General features: G+C 35.0%; 1 protein-coding gene and 1 pseudogene across 1 annotated transcript; both read left to right on the plus strand.

Moving 5' to 3' along the window:
• Window positions 1–1,525: 1,525 nt before the first annotated feature.
• On the plus strand, window positions 1,526–5,735 carry LOC109180363 (cysteine-rich receptor-like protein kinase 2). Its single transcript, XM_019329889.1, has 8 exons — window positions 1,526–1,947; window positions 3,498–3,898; window positions 3,989–4,108; window positions 4,214–4,341; window positions 4,446–4,656; window positions 4,758–4,989; window positions 5,076–5,226; window positions 5,343–5,735. The coding sequence occupies exons 1-8, from the start codon at window positions 1,577–1,579 to the stop codon at window positions 5,652–5,654; spliced, it is 1,926 nt and encodes a 641-aa protein (XP_019185434.1). The 5' UTR covers window positions 1,526–1,576; the 3' UTR covers window positions 5,655–5,735.
• A 4,242-nt stretch (window positions 5,736–9,977) lies between these two features.
• Window positions 9,978–15,176, plus strand: LOC109180366 (annotated as a pseudogene).
• The last annotated feature ends 9,004 nt before the right edge of the window (window positions 15,177–24,180 follow it).

The raw sequence follows: 24,180 nt of genomic DNA on the forward strand, positions 1-24,180 counted from the left end.
ACGAACAGAGAATGCAGCGAATGAGTGAATGGAGGGCACTTATATGACACCTAACCGGAATCTGGAATCACCACAATTACGCAGAGTGAAACTTTCGTCGGAGGATGCCCATTCGCCGGAAAACATACACCTCCAGAAAAACGCACAAACCCACAATAAACAAATACTTGCGAGAACAGCAATTTCTTGAGCCAAACGGGAGGTCACGCCGGAAATTGGCTCTATGAAAGTGTGCCACCATCACAATAACACTCTACACTAACTCGAGAAATTGTAGAGAGAGAGAGAGAGAGAGAGAGAGAGAGAGAGAGAGAAAGGGTTTCGCACCTAGCTTTCTCTCACAGACCAGGAGTGCTTCCCACCACCGCTATAGACATCGGAGCAGCCATGAATGGAGATTCCAGGAGTCGAGCTAGCCCCTAAGTCCCTCGCGGGCGCCAGATCTCGTGGACCTTCAACAACATCAAGATCACCATCCTCTGCAACTTCGTCGCCATTCTCATCCTCTGTGGCACCATCGGCATTGGCAACCATGCTTCCTCAGACGCGGACCTCGAAAACTCGTACCTGATCGATGAGACGAATAGGATCCTCGATGAGATCGGTCTGACAAGGACCTCGAACGATCCGGAGGACCAGTTGGGGGATCCTCAGCCCCAACGAGAAGGTCTCGTTGGGCCCCCAAATCACCGGATGGGACGAACAATGGAAGGTATGGTTCGAGAGACACCCTGAGTTTCCTAATTCCATGAATGGGAAACTTAGGGTTTTGCTTGTTACCGGGTCGCCACCCTTGCTAAATAGGGTTGGCAAGGGGAATCGAAGGTGGTGGAGGCTAAAGGTGAAAATCACATTTTCAATTTGTTCACTCCAACGCCTGATAATGTCATGACTATGGTGAAACAAAGCTCGAACTATATACATACATACATAAATGAGTGGAATCTTTTTATTCATTTACTCATTATGATTTAATTATCATTTTCCTAAATTTAAAATGGTACTGTATTTAAGTATTTCCCTGCCAATCAATTTTATTATAATTTACCAAGACTATGTGGTATAATGGTATCCGGGTTGGACTTTCATTTGGAAGGTTGTGAGTTTGAGTCTCAATGGAGGTGTTAATTGGGTCTTCGTGTTTCAGTAGGGTGAGAAAGTATATGAACAGATACTACAATGTAATAGAGACAGTGTTTCAGTAGGGTGAGAAAGTATATGAACAGATACTACAATGTAATAGAGACAGTAACATTCAAAAAAATTTTATTTTATTTAATGAGAAATATCGTTTGTTTTTTCATTACTTACCTTGATTTATCTTGGTCCCAACTCCTAACTCCTATGGATTATAATAAAAATATACAATAATAAATAATAAATAATAAATATAATAATGGAGATTGTTGACACTTGACTAGCAACGACTCAGCTAATTAAGCATGGAATATCAGTGTTGATCATAATACATCCTCTAATTGTATTCCTATATATTTAACCTCTCTTTCTCTTTCTTTATAAGCCAATTTTGTGTATTTCTCCTCTCCTCCATGAGCTGAGCCTACACTGATCAAATATGGCGGCAGGATCAGGCAGGTGGTGGTGGTTCGCGGTGGTGATCACGGTGGTATCAGTATCAGAACCTGCGCTCTCAAACCCACAAACCAACCAAGTAGGCGTGTTGGGTTGCAGTCCGTTCAATTACACCGACGTAGCAGATTCTATGAGGGTACTGAACGCCACCTTTGCTGATCTGAGAAACCAGTTATCCAGCGGCAACAAACGCTTTGCCACCTCCACTCAGCAGCCTGTGTACGCAATGGCGCAGTGCCGAAACTACCTCTCCACGGCGGACTGTGTCGCCTGCCTCGACGCCGCCGTGGTTGCAACCCGAAACTGCTCCAACAAAACCGGTGGTCGCATCAATTTTGATGGCTGCTTCCTCAGGTGATTGAGTTTTCTGCATGCATCATAATTTAATTTTCATCATATTATTTTAGGTCAGAGTTGTTATACATGGATTAAAATTTTATCTTACTTTGTTGACCCTAGTTCAAAATAACATGTGCCTGCATTTATCATATTATATGCTTTCAGTTAATAAATTATGTACCTACTACAATTAGCTTATTATGCATCTACACTTAATCTATTATCTACAATAATAAATTATGTACCTGTATTTAATATATGATTGATGAAAATTTGTGTAAGATCCTGTCCGTGAGACAAATAAGGTTGTAGGCAACTAAGTCTGTAAGTATCACATTTTGAATTATAGGTATTAAAATATTTATAACTAGTAACAATTAATTTTACCCTAAATAATATTACAATTTCACATATAAGAGTTACAATATCTATTATAAGGAACATTTTATTTATTTTAAAGGGAAAATTACACTTTTCGTCCCTAAGTTATAAGGTAATTGTAGAATTCGTCACTAAGTGTTGGTAATACTCACTTTTCGTCCCTAAGTTATCATTACTGTTGCACTTTTCGTCCCTCTACTAATAAAACATTAGGGATGGAATTTGCAATTTTAGTATAACTCAGGGACGAAAAGTGAGCACAAAGGGCAACGAAAAGTACAATGTCAATGATAACTTAGGGATGAAAAATGAGCATGACCAACACTCAGGGACGAATTCTTCAATTATCCTATAACTTAGGGACGAAAAGTACAATTTTATTTATTTTAAATTGGTATAAAGTTTATGTAATAAATATTATGATTTATATAAATAGTAACAAACAACTATCCTAAATTATATGACAAATGTGACTCTTTTATTTATATTAGGTGCATAATCAGTTAATTGAAACTGCACATAATTTGAATATCATTTAAATCCCAGTTTACATAGCGAGATGGACCCTAATAGATGGTATAATTTAAGCTGTTATGATAAATTAGAGTTAATTCTAGTAATGGTCCTCCGACTACATTGATTTTTCAAAATTAGTCATCGACTTTTAATTTGGACAGTTTTACGTCCCTTGACTTTCAATTTCTTTCCAATTGAGGTCCTTTCGTTAAATTACGGTAAATTGGACTTTAAGTGCAAGGGTAAAGTAGTCATTTCATCTACCTAATGTATAATTCTTTGTATTTCTCCCTTGTATGCGCGACTTCGGACATCAGATTCACTTAATTGCTTAATCCCTAAATCCACTCGAAGAACAAAATTTCATTAGGGATTAAGCAATTAAGTGAATCTGATGCCCGAAGTCGCATATACAAGGAAGAAATACGAAAAATTATACATTACGCAAATAAAATGACTACTTTACTCTTTCATTTAAAGTTCATTTTACCGTAATCTGACGAAAGGACCTCAATTGGAAAGAAATTGAAAGCCAAAGAAATAAAGTGTCTAAATTAAAAGTGGGAGATTAATTTTAAAAAATCAATATAGTCGGAGGACCATTGCTGAAATTAACTCCGATAAATTATAAATAAATAAATAGCTGGAGGCGTTTGTTTTTTGTGTAGGTACGAGGACAGTTACTTCTACGACCAGATTACAGGTGACGGGACCTATCCAACTTGCGGCAAACGAACTGCACCCGACCAATATGTTTTCAATATGACAGCAAAACAAGTGCTATATGATCTTCAACTTGCAACCCCCAGAATTAATGGCTTTTTTGCCGCAGCAAAGCAGGAGGCCTCTGGTGGTGGTGGTGCCGCCTTTGCGGTGGCACAATGTATAGAAACAATCGACGAAATTGGGTGTCAGGCATGTTTGACAATAACTTACAGAAACATACTAGGTTGTCTACCAAAATCTGCAGCTGGAAGAGCATTTGCCCCAGGTTGCTTCATGAGATACTCAAACAAACGCTTTTTCCCCAATAACCAGACAACTAACCTAGCACCCTTCCTAGAAACAGGTATATATAAAATCTGTTCTGATCTCTTAATGTTTCTTAAGCAGCTAGCACTCGTTTTTACCCTGCTAACATCATATCCATCTTCTCCAGGGAGTTCAGGAAAAAAGAAAGCTATTATTGCAGGTGTAGTCGGTGGTGTGGGAATCATATTGGTATTAGCAGCCATTTTCCTTTATCGAAGATCAAAAAAGCCAAATGCAGCAAGAAGAGGTGATCGAATTGAAGCTAGTTAGTTTAATTTAGTTGCAGTCATTATCATATCCAATCTATCTTATTGATACAACTTTCACCTACTGTTTTGTTAAAATTGTTTAGGCAATATTCTGGGGGCAACTCAGTTGAGAGGTCCAGAGAACTACAGATATAAAGATTTGAAAGCCGCAACCAAAGGCTTCAGTGAAGAAAATAAACTCGGCCAAGGAGGTTTTGGTGATGTATACAAGGTTAGCATGCAACAATTTCAATTCCTTTCTTGCTCATCTTACTATTTGTCATCAGGAATTTCAAAAATAATTAATAATCAAAGCCATATATGACAAACATTCAGGGCACACTAAAGAATGGGGATGTGGTTGCGGTGAAGAAACTAGCAATGATTTCAAGTAGAGCAAAGGCAGACTTCGAGACTGAAGTTAGGCTTATTACAAATGTCCATCATCGCAATCTCATTCGCCTATTGGGATGTTCTGCCAAAGGAGAAGAACTGCTACTGGTTTATGAATACATGGCAAATGCCAGTCTTGACAGATACATATATGGTGCATGCCCCCTAAAACCTACATTGTTATTATTTTGATGATCTGATCTGGTTACTTTTGAGTTGGGAAATATGAACTATTCCCATATTTATGATTGACAGGAGATAAACGAGGGATGCTGAATTGGAAGCAACGCGTTAATATAATATTGGGTACAGCTATGGGTCTTGTCTATCTGCATCACCAGTTCCATGTATGCATCATACACAGAGACATCAAATCTAGCAATATACTACTAGATGATGACTTTCAGCCCAAAATTGCTGATTTTGGTCTAGCAAGGCTTTTACCTCAAAATCAGAGTCATGTTAGCACTAAATTTGCAGGAACTTTGTAAGCCTTACTCTTTTTCCACATTTTCTTATCAAGGGAAATTAATACTTTTAACCACTAAACGAGCCCTACTCCGATTGCAATAGGGGGTATACAGCGCCAGAATATGCAATTCATGGCCATTTATCAGAGAAAGTTGACATCTACAGTTTTGGCATCGTCATCTTGGAGATCATTAGCGGTAGAAGGAGCAGTGACATACGAGTCGAGCCTGTCACCGAGTATCTCCTTGAACAAGTAATTTCTTGTCTTTTCTATCCTCTCACTATTAATTTATACTTTTAGTTAAAACATAACACAAAATTATCTTAATTTCTTCGATCAACATTTGACTTGTGCATGGTTTTATATAGGCATGGAAACTGTATGAGAACGAGGAACATCTACGACTGGTAGATAGCACTTTAGACCCCAATGACTATACAGCAGAAGAAGTGAAGAGAATATTGGAGATTGCATTGGTGTGCACCCAATCACCCCCGAATCTAAGGCCAAGCATGTCGGAAGTGGTGATTATGCTTTCTTCAAGTGATCGTTCAATCTTTCAAAACCAACCAAACAGGCCTACCGTTATCTCTGATTTGGGGAATAGAGTACAGGTACTTACGGACACATCATCCCCTTCTCATGCCACCGCTTCAATTTCAGATGTCTCAGGCCGCTAGGCTTTTTATTAAGGGTGAGTGACCGAGTGTTCTATGATGCTGTATCTTAAATATTTTTATTTGTGAGACAGATCGAGTAAAGATAAAAATTCATGTGATAGATATGTTGGAAAATGTAATAATAAATAGAATAAATTATTTGTTATTTTTAAGAAAAAATTTAATATTTTTTAGGAAAAATATAATACTTTAAAATTGAAATGTAATAATATTTGATCAATGTAATACTTTTTAAATCGAAATTTAATATTAAGAGTTGAAGAATTACTTATGAGAAATATTATAATATTTATAAAGAAAAATGTAATATTTATTAAAAATGTAATCATCTCATGGATCCTCATTAGGCATTAAATAGTTTCCGATAATATTGAGAAGTGAAGTTAGTTTCTCCTGTTATTTTTTCATTAGTTGTTGTATAATTTATAAGTGTGAAAATTCAACTTTTCAAACTAAAATTGCAAAATTCTAACTTTTCATTTCAAAATCATTTAAGTTTCTTGTTGAACATTCTCAATCAAACTCTTACATTCTTTCGAGGGAGAAGAAATATTTTAGTCCCTCAATTATTCTAGATAGTCCCATCAATTCCTTAATTATACATGTGATCATATTTAGTCCATAAATTATTTGTTCGATTGAGAAGAAACTGATGAATTTACATATTTACTCTTTCATTATTGTTAATTTTAACAGCTATCTAATGTAATGTACTAAAATAGTAAAATGACCACCAAACAAATAGTTTAGGAACTAAATGATATCACATGTATAATAAAACGCTAAATTGACTATTCTAATATAATTAAGGAATAAAATACAAATAAGCCAAATGGTCAATAAAACGCTAAATTGACCACTAAACAAATAGTTTTTTTTTTCTCGGGATCTTTTGTTTAAAAAATAATAATAAATAAATAAAGTAGATCTAGATAAGAAAAAATTATTTTGATTATAATTACTTTAAGATATATTACTATGTAAGTGGATAATAATTAAAAAAAAACGTAAATAAAATAAACATTTTGGCAATCCAGTCAGCAAAAACCTAAAGTTAACCTGTTAAAAATATTAATTGCTCTTTTTTTTTCCGGGTTGAATAGCTTATTTGGGTGTTAGTTATTTGAATTCGGTGGCTTAATTACTGTTCCAAATAATTAAAAGACTAAAATGACCATTTTCCCTGGTTGGTGTTGTTTATAATTGTGCATGACAGAATATGTGTCATGGGTGTACGTATTTGTGCATTTTTTGGGGCATAGACTAATTCATGAACCAAAATCTTTGATAAAATACGGTGACACAGTTACCTTCTCTCTGAATATTGACAAAAATTTGTGTGAAATCGTCTCACGATTAAAAATAACAAACTTTATTGAGACTTCCAAATAAAAATTTTCGTAGGGTTATTGCCTAAGATTGAAATGGTCTTTGCCTCCAAATGTTTGCCATTATATTCATTCCCCACCACCCCATCTATTGGAATCCTCTATACACAAAACTGAGAAAATTGAATTTTCTTTGATTTTTCTCATAATACACAATCGAGCCTAGTTCATTGAACCATCTTTTTCAATGATCGAATAGGATTTGTAACGCCAAACGGTTTTTTTTTTTTTTTTTTTTTTTTTTTTAGTATTATTGACCATGTTACATGTAGTATCTGTTATATATACTTTCTCAACCTACTAAGTTCAACGAGTCAATACTGCCTTCAAGGCTCGAACCGCCCAACGAGTCAATACCGCCCCTACTGAGGCTCAAATCCATGACCCGTCAAACGGTCTTGTTTTATGTTGGAAGAAGTCGCGATGATGAATTGGAATATTATATTGTAGAGGATGGGCTCCAATAATTTTAATTTGTACGTATACTATCTAGCTATGTAGTGTATGCATGTCCACACACGTACAAATCTCCCTTCCTTCACGTTCACGACATATATACAATCCACAATTCTGTATATGTAAACAATTAACTAACCTAATCTATATGTTTGTTTTATTTATATCATGACCAAATATTATAATCAAGCATGCAGTGCCACAAATTTATAGATAAAAGTAATAATAAGTTATCAGCAAGCTAAGGAAGCCTTGTCCTGGCTAAAGGGACGAGGGGAACAGAGGGTGGAAGTCCATACGGACTGCCTGACTCTCCAGCACTATTTGTCCTTGGTTACAGGACCTATCCGTTCTTACGTTGATTACGCTATTGATGGTTGCAGATCTTATAGTGCTTAGCTTCTTTTGCCTATTGCTCATTTAAATTTATTCCTAGGTCAGTTAATTTAATAGCTCATACACTTGCTTCTTCAGCTTTTGCTCAGACTATTGTCATGTACTGAGATGTTATCCCTCCTGACTCTATTGCTGGTTATCTTTAATATATGTCGTTCTCCGATTGCTTTCAAAAAAAAGTTATCAGCAAGCTAACAAGTAAACATGTCATTTTTACCTCAATTGCATCATTTTGCGTTGTTCAGGATTCAATTGCATTGTTTTTTAGTTCAATAACCTAATTGCATTTTCGTGTGTAGTTCCATGATCTTTATTCCTAATATATGGGAATAAGATATATTTGCCTGTCGCGAGTAAGTTTTGAATTACCTTGTTAGCATATAGTTAAGGATTGGAATACAATGATGACCAATATAATATAATTAATACACTGTACACAAATAAACGTTAAAATCTCATAATAACACCAAATAAGAAACTAAAAACATTGATAATACCAAAAATTTTTTTAAAAAATAAAAAATCAAAGCCATTATCATGAGTGGGCAGGGGCTTCGAAGTTCGAACCAGTGAAAACCAAGACCTGCAAGTTGCAGAGGCTTTTGGCCATCCAGTCAATTATCATCTAGAAGATGTTGTTTAGTGAAATATGCTTTTTGTTTGGAGGGAAAGGATACATCGGAAAATTATTGCGTGGATCAGGAGCGGATCCAGAAATCTTTGTTAGTTCGGGTAAAAGATTAAAACTAATGAGATATTTTTTTAAAAAATACTTAGAGGTCAAGTTATAAATATTGTTAATTAGGATGAAAAACAAAATACATCAAAATGAGATAATAAAAAAATATTCAAAACAAAATATAGAATATAATTAATTAGCTAGATAAAATAATTAGAATAGAAAACATATTGTAAAACACTCATATTACTATTAATATTAAAAAATAGGAAAAAAACACAATGTTACAAATAAAAATTCCACAAAATATGAAATATAATTAATTAGATAAAATAGTTCAAATAAAAAACATATTATAAATGACTAATATCACTATTAATATTATAAAATAAGATTTTAAAAACACAATGTTACAAATAAAAAATTCAATTCGAATTAATCTCAATATAAATTCATGCTTGTAGGATTTTTTGAACCCATAACATTTTAGGAAAAACCAAAATACATTACCATATAAACTAACTCATCCTTCAATTATACTTATGTAAATTTAATATTTATAAGTTAATATGTATATACAAGGGACCTATACATACAATATATATATATATATATATATATGGGATGAGGTGGGGGAGTGGGGGCATCTACCTCCACTGCCCTCATTGTGGCTCCGCCGCTGCGTGGACCACGGACGTTATTTTGATGTTAAAAAAAATTATGTTCTGCGCGTATGTTAGAATAATGAATATTTTGGGATAAAATAATGTATTTTATGAGTTAGAATAATAAAATTTATGGGATAACATAATGTATTTTGTGAGTTAGAATAATGTATAATGTGTACTTTATGTGTTAGAATATAATAATGAAATTCTTGAGATAAGATAATATATTTTATGAGTTAAAAATTATATTTTATATATTAAAATAATATCTTTTACTTTGTATAAATTAAAATAATATATTTTATGTGTTTTTGGATCATGGTGTACACATCTATACGTGTAGACCACGGTCTACATAATAAGCCAATAATGATTGGGATACACCAATGTCATTATATTTCACATGGCCACACTGGGCCAAGGTTGTCTGCCATTTATTCCAGGCTATCCATATTGGAGTTAGAAATGGTACTGTCCTTGACAATCCATTTTATTTTTGATTTTCTTTTATTTAACTCGAAAATATCATTTTTTTTTCCATACACACATGCCTCAATGTAAGTCTGTGTATCAAATGATCCTTGGTCCCATCACTCTCATGGCCATGGATAATATATATATATATATATATATATATATATATATATATATATATATATATATATATATATATATATAAAAGCCAATAATTTTGTGTATTTCTCCTCAGCTCCGATCCGGCCTTGAGCCAAGTGAACAGTGGTGGTATACCGTATATGGCAGGGTCAGGCAGGTGGCGGTGGTTGGCGGTGGTGATGTTGGTGGTGGTATCAGTATCAGAACCTGCGTTCTCCGACCCACAAACCAACCAAGTGGACAAGGGTTGCAGCCAAACCAACGTTACCAATGCAGCAGCGGATTATGCGAAGGAACTGAACGCCAGCTTTTCTGATCTGAGACGCCAGTTATCCAGAAGCAACAAAAGCTTTGCCACCACTTCCACCGCCATTGCCACGGCCCATCCTATCTATGCATTGGCACAGTGTAGAAACTACCTCTCCAACCCTGACTGTGTCGCCTGTTTCGACGCCGCCGTGTCAGTAGCCCGAAACTGTTCCCTCGCCACCGGTGCTCGTGTCACATTTGATGGTTGCTTCCTCAGGTGATCCAGTTACCTAGCTAGCTAGTCAAGTGTAAACAAACATATATATATATATATATATATGGTTAATTGATTCTATAATAGTTGTTATATATGATAAATACTACGTACAGGTACGATTCCGCTCTCTTCTACGCTCAGATTACAGATAATGGAAGCCATCCCATTTGTGGAAAAGGCAGTGCCGGCAAACAAGATGTTTTCAATACCACAGCAAAACAACTACTGAAGGATCTTGTATTTGCAACGCCCAAAATTGGGTTTTTTGCTGCAGCAAAGCGGGTCTCTGCTGGTGGTGCTACCGCCGCCTATGCAGTGACACAATGTATTGAAACACTCGACGAAAACAGCTGTCTGGCGTGTTTGTCAATAGCTTACATTAACATACAGACTTGTTTACCAATATCTTCAGTTGGAAGGGCTGTTGGCATTGGGTGCTTCATGAGATACTCAGACAAACATTTCTTTGCCATTAATTACCAGACAACCGAACCTGCATATTCAATTATGTGGCCTGGTAACATCGTATCTTCTCCAGGGAGTTCAGGAAAGAAGAAATCTAGTCTTGCAGGTGTAGTAGGTGGTGTAGGAATCATATTCGCATTAGCAGCCATTTTCCTTTTTTATTCACAATCAAAAAAGCCAAAGGCAGCAAGAAGAGGTAGTCGATCATCATATCCAATCTTATTGATATATACAACTTTTACTGTTTCTTTAAAATTTTAAAGGCCTGCTGGCTGCGCTGTGCGTGTTAGTTAACTTATGGACTGTCTTCTTCAATTGAACAGGGGATATTTTGGGGACAGAGAACTACAGATATAAAGATCTGAAAGCTGCCACAAAAGCATTTAGTGAAGAGAATAAACTGGGGAAAGGAGGTTTTGGTGATGTATACAAGGTGAATAATATTAAAAAACAAGTCAATCTTACTATTCAATTCGTAGACGACTAACCAAAGCAATTCTTCTATGACTAAACATCCTGCAGGGCACACTAATGAATGGGGACGTGGTTGCAGTAAAGAAACTGGCAATGATTTATAGTAGAGCAAAGGTAGACTTCAATACTGAAGTCAGGCTTATTACAAATGTCCGTCATCGCAATCTCATTCGTTTATTGGGATGCTCTGCCAACGGAGAAGAGCTGCTACTGGTTTATGAATACATGGCAAATGCCAGCCTTGAAAGATACATATATGGTGGGTGCTCCTAAAACATTGCTTTGATTAGTATTATTATGATCTGATATGGTTACTTTTGTGCTGGCATGGTATATATATATATATATATATATATATATATATAGAGAGAGAGAGAGGAAGGTTCACTTAGGTGCGACAGTGCGATTAATTGTAGGCCATTAGATTAGATAAATCCAACCAATCATATTTATCAAGATTTTTCCGATATTTTCGCGCACGTTCTCACGCTACGCGAACTGCAAGGTTAAAGTCGTCATTGAGCACCAGAATAGATCAAATCATAGTGTTGTGTGTTTTATGTTCATTATTGGTGCATTATTAACCTTACTGTGGTGTATTTTAGGATTCGTGTTGGTGCCAAGTTCAGGTGCGTCTGCGCTTTCTCATGCGGTCAGTGCGAGCACACTAATAGTTATACAAATATACACCATCCATGTTAGAAAATGCACACCAAAATAACATGCACAAATTAGATACGCATCACCAGAACGCACCATTAAGTATGAATAAAAGCATCACACAGTGTTCAAAAATACACCATTCGGGTGGTGAGTTATATGGTGTATTTTTTGGGTGTGTTGTGTAGTTTTTGGTGTATTTGTGCATTTCATTGTGGTGTTTTTTCCTAACACTATTGGTGTCTTTTGTTAACACTGTTGCTGTATTTTGACAAGCGACCGATATAAATGACCACTATAATTACCATAATACCCCTCACTTACCAGGACGCGCTTAAATCTTTAAATCTTCATAAATTAGCTGCTGACGTTAGATTAAGCAGAATGAACGATGCTGATATGGCCGCACCGTCGCACTTAAAGCCACTGCCGCATTTGAGCGCTTATATATATATATATATATATATATATATATATATATATATATTGAAAGGTTCCAGTGTGGTTGGGTGCTTCCCGTGCGGTTGTGCGGTTGATTAATGTGCGTGAGCTTTGTACTTAATGTGCGTGAGTCTTGTACTTAATGTGCCTGAACTTTGTACTTAATGTGCGTGAGTGTGTAATGTTAATGTGCGTGAGTTTTGTACTTAATGTGCCTGAGTCTTGTGTTTAATGTGCCTGAGATTTGTACTTAATGTGCGTGAGTGTGTAATGTTAATGTGCTCCTGTTGCTCCTGTACATATACGTCTTCGTCTTCGTCTTCGTCTTCTCTTCATCTCTTTTTCCTTAATCCTCTCTTCCTCTCTCTCTCTGTTCTTCTTCATATACGTCTTCGTCTTCTCTTCCTATTCCCTTAATCCTCTCTTACCCTCTCTATGTTCTTCATCATATACGTCTTCGTCTTCGTCTGACTTTTGTGTTTAATGTGTGTGAGTTTGTGGTCTGAATGTATTTTGTTTATAGCTTCCTGTGCGATTGTGTTAAAAGTCACGCATATTAAGCACAAACCTCTCGCACATTAAGCACAATACTCAGGCACATTAAGTACAAAACTCACGCACATTAACATTACACACTCACGCACATTAAGTACAAATCTCAGGCACATTAAGCACAAGACTCACGCACATTAAGTATAAAACTCACGCACATTAATCAACCGCACAACCGCTCGGGAAGCCACAAATGCGCCTGATCCCTTCTGTATGTGTATATATATAGGATCAAATGAGAACTCATTCTTAGGTAAAGACGTGAGGACTAATCTTGTGCATTAGGTTTTTTTTTTTTTTTTTTTTTTTTTTTTTTCGATGGCCCATATTTTATTTCCAAAGATGACATGGATTGATTTTTTTTTAAAAGTTGGGTAGTAGTGTCTTTTTCTACCTTTTTTAAGTGTGAACGCATGTGTAATCCTTGCCTTAATTGGTTTCCTATTTTTTTGGATCACCACCGTTATGATATCGAGCCGCGATTTCTTCATCATTGATTGAGTGTTCGCCCATGCAATGTAATCGGTATTTTTTATTTTTTTTTGCTCGTTCTTTTGAATATAATATTGCCTATATTTGGATGGTCGTGTATATGTACAAATGCCTGGATAGTACGATTGTGCATTCGTGTGTGCTGGTTGTGCAACCTAGCGTTGTAAGTTGTGCACTGTAGGCTAGTGCGTTGTGCATTAGTGCACATAGTTTAGTGCATAGTAGGACATTGAGATGTCAACTGTAGGATTTTTAGGTGGTGTTTGAATGCACAACTATAAACTTATCGATGCACAATACTCTGTATAGGAATGCACAGTATTTTGTATAGTAATCCACAGATTCTAATAAGACTAATTTACCCATAAATTTATATTTTTTAATATTTTAAAGGGATTTGTTTCTTTAATCCGTGTGATTTGTTCCTTTTAATCTCAGTAATTTTTTATTATGATTTAATGATCTAGATTAGTCCTCACGCCCTCACCTAATGTTACGTCCTCACTTGATCCTCACCATATATATATATATATATATATATATATATATATATATATATATATATATATAAACTTTTCCAATTAATTCTTCATGAATGGGAATGGCAGGAGATAAACGGGGGATGCTGAATTGGAAGCAACGAGTTGATATAATATTTGGTACTGCTAGGGGTCTTTCCTATCTGCATGATATATGCATCATACACAGAGACATAAAATCCAGCAATATACTACTAGATGATGACTTTCACCCCAAAATTGCTGACTTTGGTTTGGCAAGGCTTTTGTCTGAAAATCAGAGCCATGTTAGCACCAAATTTGCAGGGACTTTGTAAGCATAACTTGTTAATAGCCTCAGCTTATTTCTTTTTCACATTTTCTTTTCCACAACTTTTCACTAAACTAGCCATTATATTGCTTGTGGAAACAGGGGATATACAGCGCCAGAATATGCAATTCATGGTCATTTATCAGAAAAAGTTGACATTTACAGTTTTGGCATCGTCATCCTAGAGATCATTAGTGGAAGAAGGAGCAGTGATATTCGAGTTGAACCCGTCACTGAGTATCTTCTTGAACAGGTTTGTACGTATGTATAGTAACCCCTTGTATCGAGATATATCTTGATCTGGATCTTCAACTCGTAACGTAACATCATATCATTTGACTTGTGCATGCATGGTTTTATATATATAATTATACAGGCATTGAAACTGTACGAGAATGAGGAGTATCTGGAACTGGTGGATAAGACTTTAGAGGCTAATGAGTATAAAGTAGAAGAAATGAAGAGAATGTTGGAAATTGCAATGGTGTGCACACAATCACCCCCAGTCTTAGGCCAAGCATGGCGGAAGTGGTGATCATGCTTTCAAGTGACCGTGCAATCTTTCAAAACAAACCAAAGAGGCCATCCATGATTGGTGATTTCGATGAGAGGGTAATCGCACTCACAAACACATCATCCACTTCTCATGCGACCGTTTCATTTTCTGGATTCTCTGGCCGTTAGACTTTTTGCGAATTGAAATCTGTTTTTATTACATTCTAGCTTGCTTGCTTGTGAAATGCTTTGGATACAATTTTGTAAATATTATATATGCCCAGACATAACCGGTTAGCTTGGAGCATTTAGAGCAACGGTAGTGTATCTAGAGTTGTAACTCTAGAATTGAATAGGGTCGGTTTAATTTCATTAAGAGTCTGAACAATTTATAACCTGATTTCAAATTATAATATAATTAAACCAATAGAAAGAATATTTCTACTTTATACTTTTTATTACTTTAACTCGTTACTTACTCTATTACATTGCTTAGTAATTGCTCTTGAATGAATCTCATCTTTGCCAATGGGATTAGCTTTCCAAACACGGTACACTCTATATCTTGTGCTTTAAGATAACATCTCACTATTCAAATCCTTTTTAGTCCACTCTACGAGACAATATCTGGTGTGAAGATACTTTCTCACAAACTCCATTCTATCACCACTCAATACAACTTTCACAAATTCAAATGTGTTTATAAATACATTCATTCAAAGATGAATGATCGATGCGTTGGTCAATTTGAGTAAAGTTTAGAAGAAGTGCGTATTAAATTCAAGCAATTAAGAGCTGACCAGTGAGACAGATAAACCTACGTACAATTCAATATCCAAGATTGAAGACTTTGGCAACCAAAGAAGAACTCAAGCCAAGTCAACATTATTGGAGATCGAAGTGAACAATCTTGTGTTCAACCAACAACAATATGGAAATTAGGAGGAGCAGTAAGGACTCTCTATAAAACTATAACAATAGGCATGGAATGATTTAACCAATACTTTAATCGGAAGCGTTAAACTACTAACTTGATTCCATGAGAGATTGATGAAGCTTGTAGCCCTTTCTTCTTCACAACTTCTTTCTTCAAGTTTGCAGAGTGTATTCAAAATACTTTTCTCTTTTCCCTCTAGTCTTTCACGTTTAGTATTCTCTGTAATAGGATAGAAAATAGTTTATGGCCCTTATATATTGCCTGCTAACCATAACAGCCATTCCAATATTAAATATTGGAAGTATGGCAATGATGGGCCATAAACCAATACCATTAAGTAGGCTTAATTAATAGCGTCATTGAAAGCTAGAGAGAGGGAAAGAATAACCCCTTACCTATCACAATCAGGGATGGAGCCAGAAATTCGGTTGAGGGGGGGCGAAACAGTACAAATGGATTCAGAAAATTTTTCCAGAAAAAGGCGAAACATTAAAACAAAAGAGATAATTTAAAAATAAATAAATAAACTACCTAAGAAATATAATTGTAAATATTGTTCGATATGAACGAAAAATAAAACATATCAAAACTTTATAAAAATATTCATAACAAAATATGAAACATAATTAATAAAATAATTTGAATAGAAAACACATTATAAATTACACATCTTATTACAGAGAGTGTGTGTGTAATATTAAAAAAGCTATTAAAAAGGAATTGTAAAAATATGTTAATGCTAAGATTGGAACCCTTAACCTCATTATTACCAAAGATGTGCTCTACCAACTACTCTAACTCACTTCTTGTTAACATTTTATAGTTTTTTTATACTAATACTAAAACATGTACTATATATACATATATACATACAAATACTATATACTGCCCCCCCTCTCCCTTCGTCCCTGATCACAACGGGATTTTAATTGTCTAGACCACTTTAATACATGGACCACAATAACATTAGAATAAAATATTCTAACACTCTCTTGCAAAAATTCATAGGCTTGTGGTTGTTTTGTGATTGACGCACAAGTGCTCATTTTTCTACTAAGTGGACGATAGTGTAAACCTCATAAGAGTTCTAGAAGAACAATGGAGGAGGACAATAGGTTAAGTTAGTCAAACCACTATACAAATTCTATTTTTGTCTTTCATTATACAATCATTATACTATGGACTGCGGTGCACATGCACCGCGGTTAAAATGGCGCCGTTTCTTTAAGTAAAGAAACAACGCGCTGTTATTGTTAACGGAACGCGCATTTTTTGGTGTGTTAATTACCAACTGAAATTACAGTGTATCTAAACTGACACTATAGTGTATCTAAACCAACACTACCTCACGTATTATTTTACTAGTTTTTTTACGCGCATTGCGCGATTGGGTTAATGCCCAATGTTTTTTTTAAAAGAAAATAAGTACTTTAAAGTATATCCAAGTAAGATTATATTAGAATTATTCATACATAAATAATTGAATGTTAAATTTGCATATTTAAATAGGCAATTCTAAGTTTACAAATGCAAGATAATATAGTCAAGATTGATTATAATTGTCAATAAAATAATTGTATAGGTATGATTGAAAGTAAATACGGGACATAAGGGAAAGCAAATAAAAAATTAGGGCATGAAATATTAAATATATACTAATATTGAAGAGCTAACTGCTGATTGCCAAACAAGGACATTGCGAGATAATTTTTCACTTCAATTTGTTGTGTGATTTGAATACTCTTTTTGTCAATAAATCCCCCTTAATATGATTGGCTAAATTATATTTTTTATTTTTTTTAAAAGCTATTATTATTATTATTATTATTATTATTATTATTATTGTTATTGTTATTGTTATTGTTATTGTTATTGTTATTGTTATTGTTATTGTTATTGTTATTATTATTATTATTATTACCCTTAGGTCATTTTACATGTTAATCTAAACAGAAAATATTTTCAAATATCTTTTTACCAACCGTTATATAATTCGCTAATATAATCCGCTAACGATAACCGCTATCTGCTAATTGTCAAATAAGGACATTGCGAGGTAGTTCTCACTTCAATTTATTGTGTGATTTGAATACTCTCTTTGTCAACAAATCCCTCAAGTAGTCAATATGATTGACTTTATTAATTATATATTTTTTAAATTTTTCATGGTATTAATAAAATACTTGGTAAATAAATATATAGCATTATTTTGTATTATAACTTTGATATTTAATTAAAAAATAGTACACAAAAAATAAAGATAATAGACAATATAGTGAATATAATCAATTGATGAATTTGAATGTAAAGAATTTTTACATTGGAGGAATATAAAGACAATATAACTAATAAAATAATTTCTCTTAATTAATTTATTGATAATGAATAATTTTTTTTTTTAATAAAGACATTGTAGGGACAATGTAGCGAATATAATCAATTGATGAATTTGAATGTAAAGTATTTTTATATTAGAGAAAAATAAATACAATATAACTAATGAAATTATTTCTCTTATTTAATTTATTGATAATGAATATTTTTTTTTGAATAAAGACATTGTAGACACATAATCCTAAATTAAAGAAATGCATATGCATTATTTTTTGGTGTAGCTACTAAATTATTATTTAATTTAATAAGAGTAAAATAGAGTACTAATTATGCCAACTTTGATTGGGATGAGGTTCGAACCTAGGACCTTTCTTATTGAAATCAATGAGTAAGTTAACGGTGATGAACTAACAGACATTAACGGAAAAGATAATATTTAACGGAAAAGTTAACGGATAATCATATTCATTAAGGATAAATTAGGAAATCTTAAGAAAAAATTAAAATCTGATCAATCTGAGCCATTCATTTTATTAAAAAATTTGACCGCCATTTTTTTTACTCATTATAGGCCTAACTCTCTTGGGCTCTTATTAGTATAGTAGATATATTATCAAACGAAATTGCAGTTATATCAAAAATGATACTGTAATTGTGGTGAAATGAAACTGTATCAACGCACAAGTGCTCATTTTTCTACTAAGTGGACGATAGTGCAAACCTCATAAGAGTTCAAGAAGAACAATGGAGTAGGACAGTAGGTTGAGTTACTCAAACCACTATACAAATTCTATTTTCGTCTTTCTTTATACAGTCGTTATACTATGGACTGCGGTGCACATGCACCGCGGTCAAAACAGCGTCGTTTCTTTAAGTAAAGAAACGGCGCGCCGAGAGCGGTTAACGGAGCGCGCATTTTTTTGGTGCGTTAATTACCAACTGAAACTATAGTGTATCTAAACCGACACTGCCTCACATATTATTTTATATATTATCAAACGAAACTGCAGTTATATCAAAATGATACTGTAGTTGTGGTGAAATGAAGTATATAAAATGAAACTGAATAACATTTTCACATATTTGAGTGTATATTGTGCAATGAAGCTGTAGTTATATCGAAATGATCATGTAGTTGTGTTTTAATGAAACTATAGTGTATACAAAATAAAATTAAATAACATTTTCACATATTTGAGTGTATAAATATCGAATGAAATTGTAGTTATATCGAAATAAAACTGTAGTTGTGTTGAACTGAAAGTGCAGTGTATACAAAATGAAACAAATTAATGACATGCTATCACAGGTCATTAGGGTTCAGGCCACCTTCCGGCAAATTTTCCGGCAAAAAAAAAAAAAAAAAAAAAAAAAAGTGACCGGCGAAATTTCCGACAAAAAAGTGACCGGTGGAATTTTCGACAAATCTGGGTCGGTTGCTGGTCACTTTTTTTTGCCGGAAAATTCGTCGAAAGGTGGCCTGAACCCTAATGACCTGTGATAGCGGGTCATTAACTTGTTTTTGGGCTTCATTGCACCTAAATGAATTGTTGATGGGTGTAATTGCACCTTTAAAAAGTTTAGGGGCCTAATTGACTTTTAAGCTAAAGTTCGAGGGCATATTTGATCCTTTTCCCATTTTTTAATAAAAACATTGTAGGGCAATGTAGCGAATATAATCAATTGATGAATTTGAATGTAAAGAATTTTTATATTGGAGAAAAATAAAGACAATATAACTAATGAAATTATTTCTCTTATTTAATTTTTTTATAATGAATAATTTTTTTTGAATAAAGACATTGTAGACACATAATTCTAAATTAAAGAAATGCATATGTATTATTTTTTGTTGTAGCTACTAAATTATTATTTAATTTAATAAGAATAAAATATAGTATTAATTATGCCAACTTTGATTGGAATGAGGTTCGAACCTAAGACCTTTTTTATTGAAATCAATGAGTAAGTTAACAATAAACTAACAGAAATTAACGAAAAAAATAATATTTAACGGAAAAGTTAACGAATGACAAATTAGGAAATCTTATTCACTCGTTTTTACCCCACAGATTAACTGGTAACATCATATCCATCTTCTCCAGGGAGTTCAGGAAAAAAGAAAGCTATTATTGCAGGTGTAGTCGGTGGTGTAGGAATAATCATATTGGTGTTAGCAGCCATTTTCCATTATCGAAGATCAAAAAAGCAAAATGCAGCAAGAAGAGGTGAGGTGATCAAATTGAAGCTAGTTAGTTTAGTTGCAGTCATTATCAAATCCAATCTTATTCATACAACTTCCACGTACTGTATGTTTTGTTAAAACTGTTTAGGCAATATTTTGGGGGCAACTCAGTTGAGAGGTCCAGAGAACTACAGATATAAAGATTTGAAAGCAGCAACAAAAGGTTTCAGCGAAGAAAATAAACTCGGCCAAGGAGATTTTGGTGATGTATACAAGGTTAGCATGCAACAATTTCAATTCCTTTCTTGCTCATCTTACTATTTGTCATCAGGAATTTCAGAAATAATTAATAATCAAAGCCATATATGACAAACATTCAGGGCACACTAAAGAATGGGGATGTGGTTGCGGTGAAGAAACTAGCAATGATTTCCGGCCAGTAGAGCAAAGGCAGACTTCGAGACTGAAGTTAGGTTTATTACAAATGTCTATCATCGCAATCTCATTCGTCTATTGGGATGTTCTGCCAAAGGAGAAGAGCTGCTACTGGTTTATGAATACATGACAAATGAAATAGACCTTTTCCTGGAGATCCCTTGATGTATCTGAGCACCTTGTGTGCAGCACTGAGATGAATGTTAGTGGGGCTGTCAACAAATTGACTTAATTGTTGTTTAGCATGAGAATATCAGGCCTTGTGTTGGTTAAGTACAACAGTTTCCCAATTAGTCTTCTGAAGATTTCAGGGTTGTCCAAGGGAGTTCCTTCTGATTTAACAAGCTTTAAACCAGTTGTGGCTGGTGTTTTAGCAGGCTTTGCTTCTAAAAAACCATTCTCCTTGAGTATCTCCAAGGCATATTTTCTTTGAAACAAGCTTATGCCATCCACTGTTCTGACTGCCTCAATTCCCAGAAAATAGTTTAAATGACCAAGGTCTTTGATTTTGAATGAACTATCCAGAAACTTCTTTAAATCAATGATCTGTGAGGGAGATGTTCCAGCTACCAAGATGTCATCTACATATATAAGAAGAGCAGTAAAAGAGGAACCTGAGGCCTTTGTGAACAAAGATGGATCTGCAGTAGATTGCTGAAAACCAATGTCCTGTAGAGCTGAGGTTAGTTTGGCATTCCATTGCCTGCTAGCTTGTTTCAACCCATATAGGGACCTCAACAATATACATACTTGTCCTGGTTTGTCAGTGTTGAAACCAGGGGGAGGGAGCATATAAGCTTCCTCCTTTAAATCACCATGGAGGAATGCATTATTTATATCAAGCTGTTGAATGTCCCAGCCTTTAATGATAGCCACAGCTAGAAAAGTCCTTATGGTAGTCATCCTAGCAACAGGTGAAAAAGTCTCTGTGTAATCCACCCCTAGTTGCTAAGTATAACCCTTTGCCACAAGCCTTGCCTTGTACCTCTCTATAGAGCCATCAGCTTTATGTTTGATTTTGAACACCCATTTGCAACCAATTGGAATTTTTCCAACTGGAAGGTCTGTCAAGAGCCAAGTCTTGTTAGCCACTAAAGCCTCAACTTCTGCTGTCATTGCCTTTCTCCAAGATTCATCCTGGAATGCTTCTCCATAGGTTTGTGGTTCTTGTGCTGCTAGAATGGATGAGGCACATATCCTATAGTTTAAAGGCATAAACTCATAGGATATGGCCCTATCTAGAGTATGTGGAGAGGTCCTCATATGTGTACAATAGTAGTCCTGCAACTTTGTGGGAATATTTCTGGTTCTTTGAGATCTTCTAGGACAATGTTGATTAATACTTTCTTGATTTGGCTCTGTCTCATTTGCTTCTGTATCATTGCTCAGCTCATTTTGTGTTTCATCCCCACTATTTGTGCCATTTCCTTCATGAGGACCAATTATGTGATCTGCCAAAGGAGTTATATCATTGGGACCATAATCTTCTGCATAAGATATATCAGGAGGACTATGAGTGTTTGTGGAATTGTTTGGGATCTTCACCACATCTGTATCAGTGGGAATAAGGGGTAATGAAGGATTGAACCACTGAGCCTGAGGGGTTATAGGCCTGACTGCTGAGTTTCCATCTTTGAGAGGATATATGTCTTCATAGAATTGAACATCCCTGGATACAATTCTTAGCCCTTTATGTTGGCTGGTAACCCCAAGAATATACATTTCTTAGCCCTAGGCATCATTTTATTTCTTCCTTGTGGGGCTGAGGCACCAAAACATAAGCAGCCAAAAGTCCTGAAATTATTATAGTCCACAGATTGATCAAACAAGACCTCATAAGGTGATTTCCCACTGTTGATGATGGTAGGCAGCCTATTAATGAGATAAGTGGCATGCAATACACAATAACTCCAAAATTCTAGGGGAACCCCTGATTGGAATCTCAGTGCCCTAGCAACATTCAAGACATGTTGGTGTTTTCTTTCTGCAACCCCATTTTGTTGGGGTGTGTTGACACAGGATTTTTGATGAATTATTCCCTTTTCATTAAAAAATGAGGTCATAAGGAATTCAGTTCCATTATCAGACCTTACCACCTTTATTTTTGTTGAGAATTGTGTATCAACATAGCTATAAAAATTCTGAATCAGTCCTTTGACTTTTGATTTATTTTTCATCAAATGTAACCATGTGAATCTGCTACAGTCATCAACAATGGTTAAGAAGTAGTGTTCCCCTCTCAAAGATGGCACTGGAAAGGGACCCCACACATCCATATGGATCAGATCAAAACAGTTTTCAGCCCCAGTATTACTGACAGGAAAAACAGACTTCTTGTGTTTGGCAAAATGACATGCATCACAGGCAAAGTTTTGAGGTTTGTGAAACTGAACACATTTTATTCCATTCAAAGTATGAATCTTATCTATGGGATAATGCCCCAACCTATTGTGCCACATTTGAAGAGTCAAATTATTACACTGACTACTAATCTCAACACAGTGCTTTCTCTTAATAGGAGGTTGATTGAGTAGGTAAAGCCCATCCTTTTCCTTAGCAAAACCATCCACCATCTCATTAAGTCCCTGAATATCACAAGAATCAGATTTCATAACAAAAGTGCAACCACTTTGCTTTATCAATTTACTAGCAGAGATTATGTTGAAGTTAAAGGATGGAATATATAAAACATTTCTCAGCACCAGGTTGGGAAGTAGCTTAACTTCTCCCATGTGTGTAACCTGCACAGTTTCTCCATCTGGCAGTTTCACAAATATATCATCAACAGGATGACAGTTTTCAACATAATCTAAGGAGCATGTGGTATGGTCAGTAGCTCCTGAGTCCAAGATCCATACAGTAGGGGAATTCAACACAGCATAAATGTGAGGGAAGGGGAAACACTTGCCTTCTCTTGAGTTATTTGGCACATTACTGAAGTTAGGCCTCATTCCAGTATCAGTCATTGACACTGCAGCATTGGTGGAAGCCTGGTTTCCTTGATTCTGACCTTGCAAAAGGGATAGGAGCTTCTTGAACTGATCAGGTGACAGTTCTATATCAGCAGTTTGACTAATGGAGGAATTAACATTTTGCTAAGTGTCCTGCTTTGTCTGTTTTTGGCTTTGTATCCTTGTATCCATCCAGGAGGGAAGCCATGCTTCTTATAGCATTTATCTATGGTATGACCATTCATACCACAATATGTACATTTTGACACATTCTTACCTCCTACATTACTGAGGGCCTTACTGCATTCAAGTTCTCCCAGAGAGCATTACACTTAGTAAAAAACTCATTAATAGACATGTTACCTTGTAGATTTCTGTAAATCTCATTTTGAATTTCTGCGATTTTGTGGGGATCTGCTTGAGAATACCTCTTTCTCAAGGAGTTCCAGATATCTTCTGCTAGCTCAAAGTACAGGACACTCTCAGCAATGGTAGGGTTTAGGGATCTCAAAATCCACGAACACACAATATCAATCGATCTCTTCCAGG

This window comes from Ipomoea nil, unplaced genomic scaffold (genome assembly GCF_001879475.1).
Source record: "Ipomoea nil cultivar Tokyo-kokei standard unplaced genomic scaffold, Asagao_1.1 scaffold1026, whole genome shotgun sequence".
Taxonomy (NCBI): domain Eukaryota; kingdom Viridiplantae; phylum Streptophyta; class Magnoliopsida; order Solanales; family Convolvulaceae; genus Ipomoea; species Ipomoea nil.

Excerpts from the sequence above, each read along its gene's own strand:
- LOC109180363 (XM_019329889.1), top strand. The coding sequence starts at position 1,577 with ATGGCGGCAGGATCAGGCAGGTGGTGGTGGTTCGCGGTGGTGATCACG. Across the intron at positions 3,899-3,988 it reads AGCACCCTTCCTAGAAACAG|GGAGTTCAGGAAAAAAGAAA; the intron begins GTATATATAAAA and ends CATCTTCTCCAG. Across the intron at positions 5,227-5,342 it reads CCGAGTATCTCCTTGAACAA|GCATGGAAACTGTATGAGAA; the intron begins GTAATTTCTTGT and ends GGTTTTATATAG.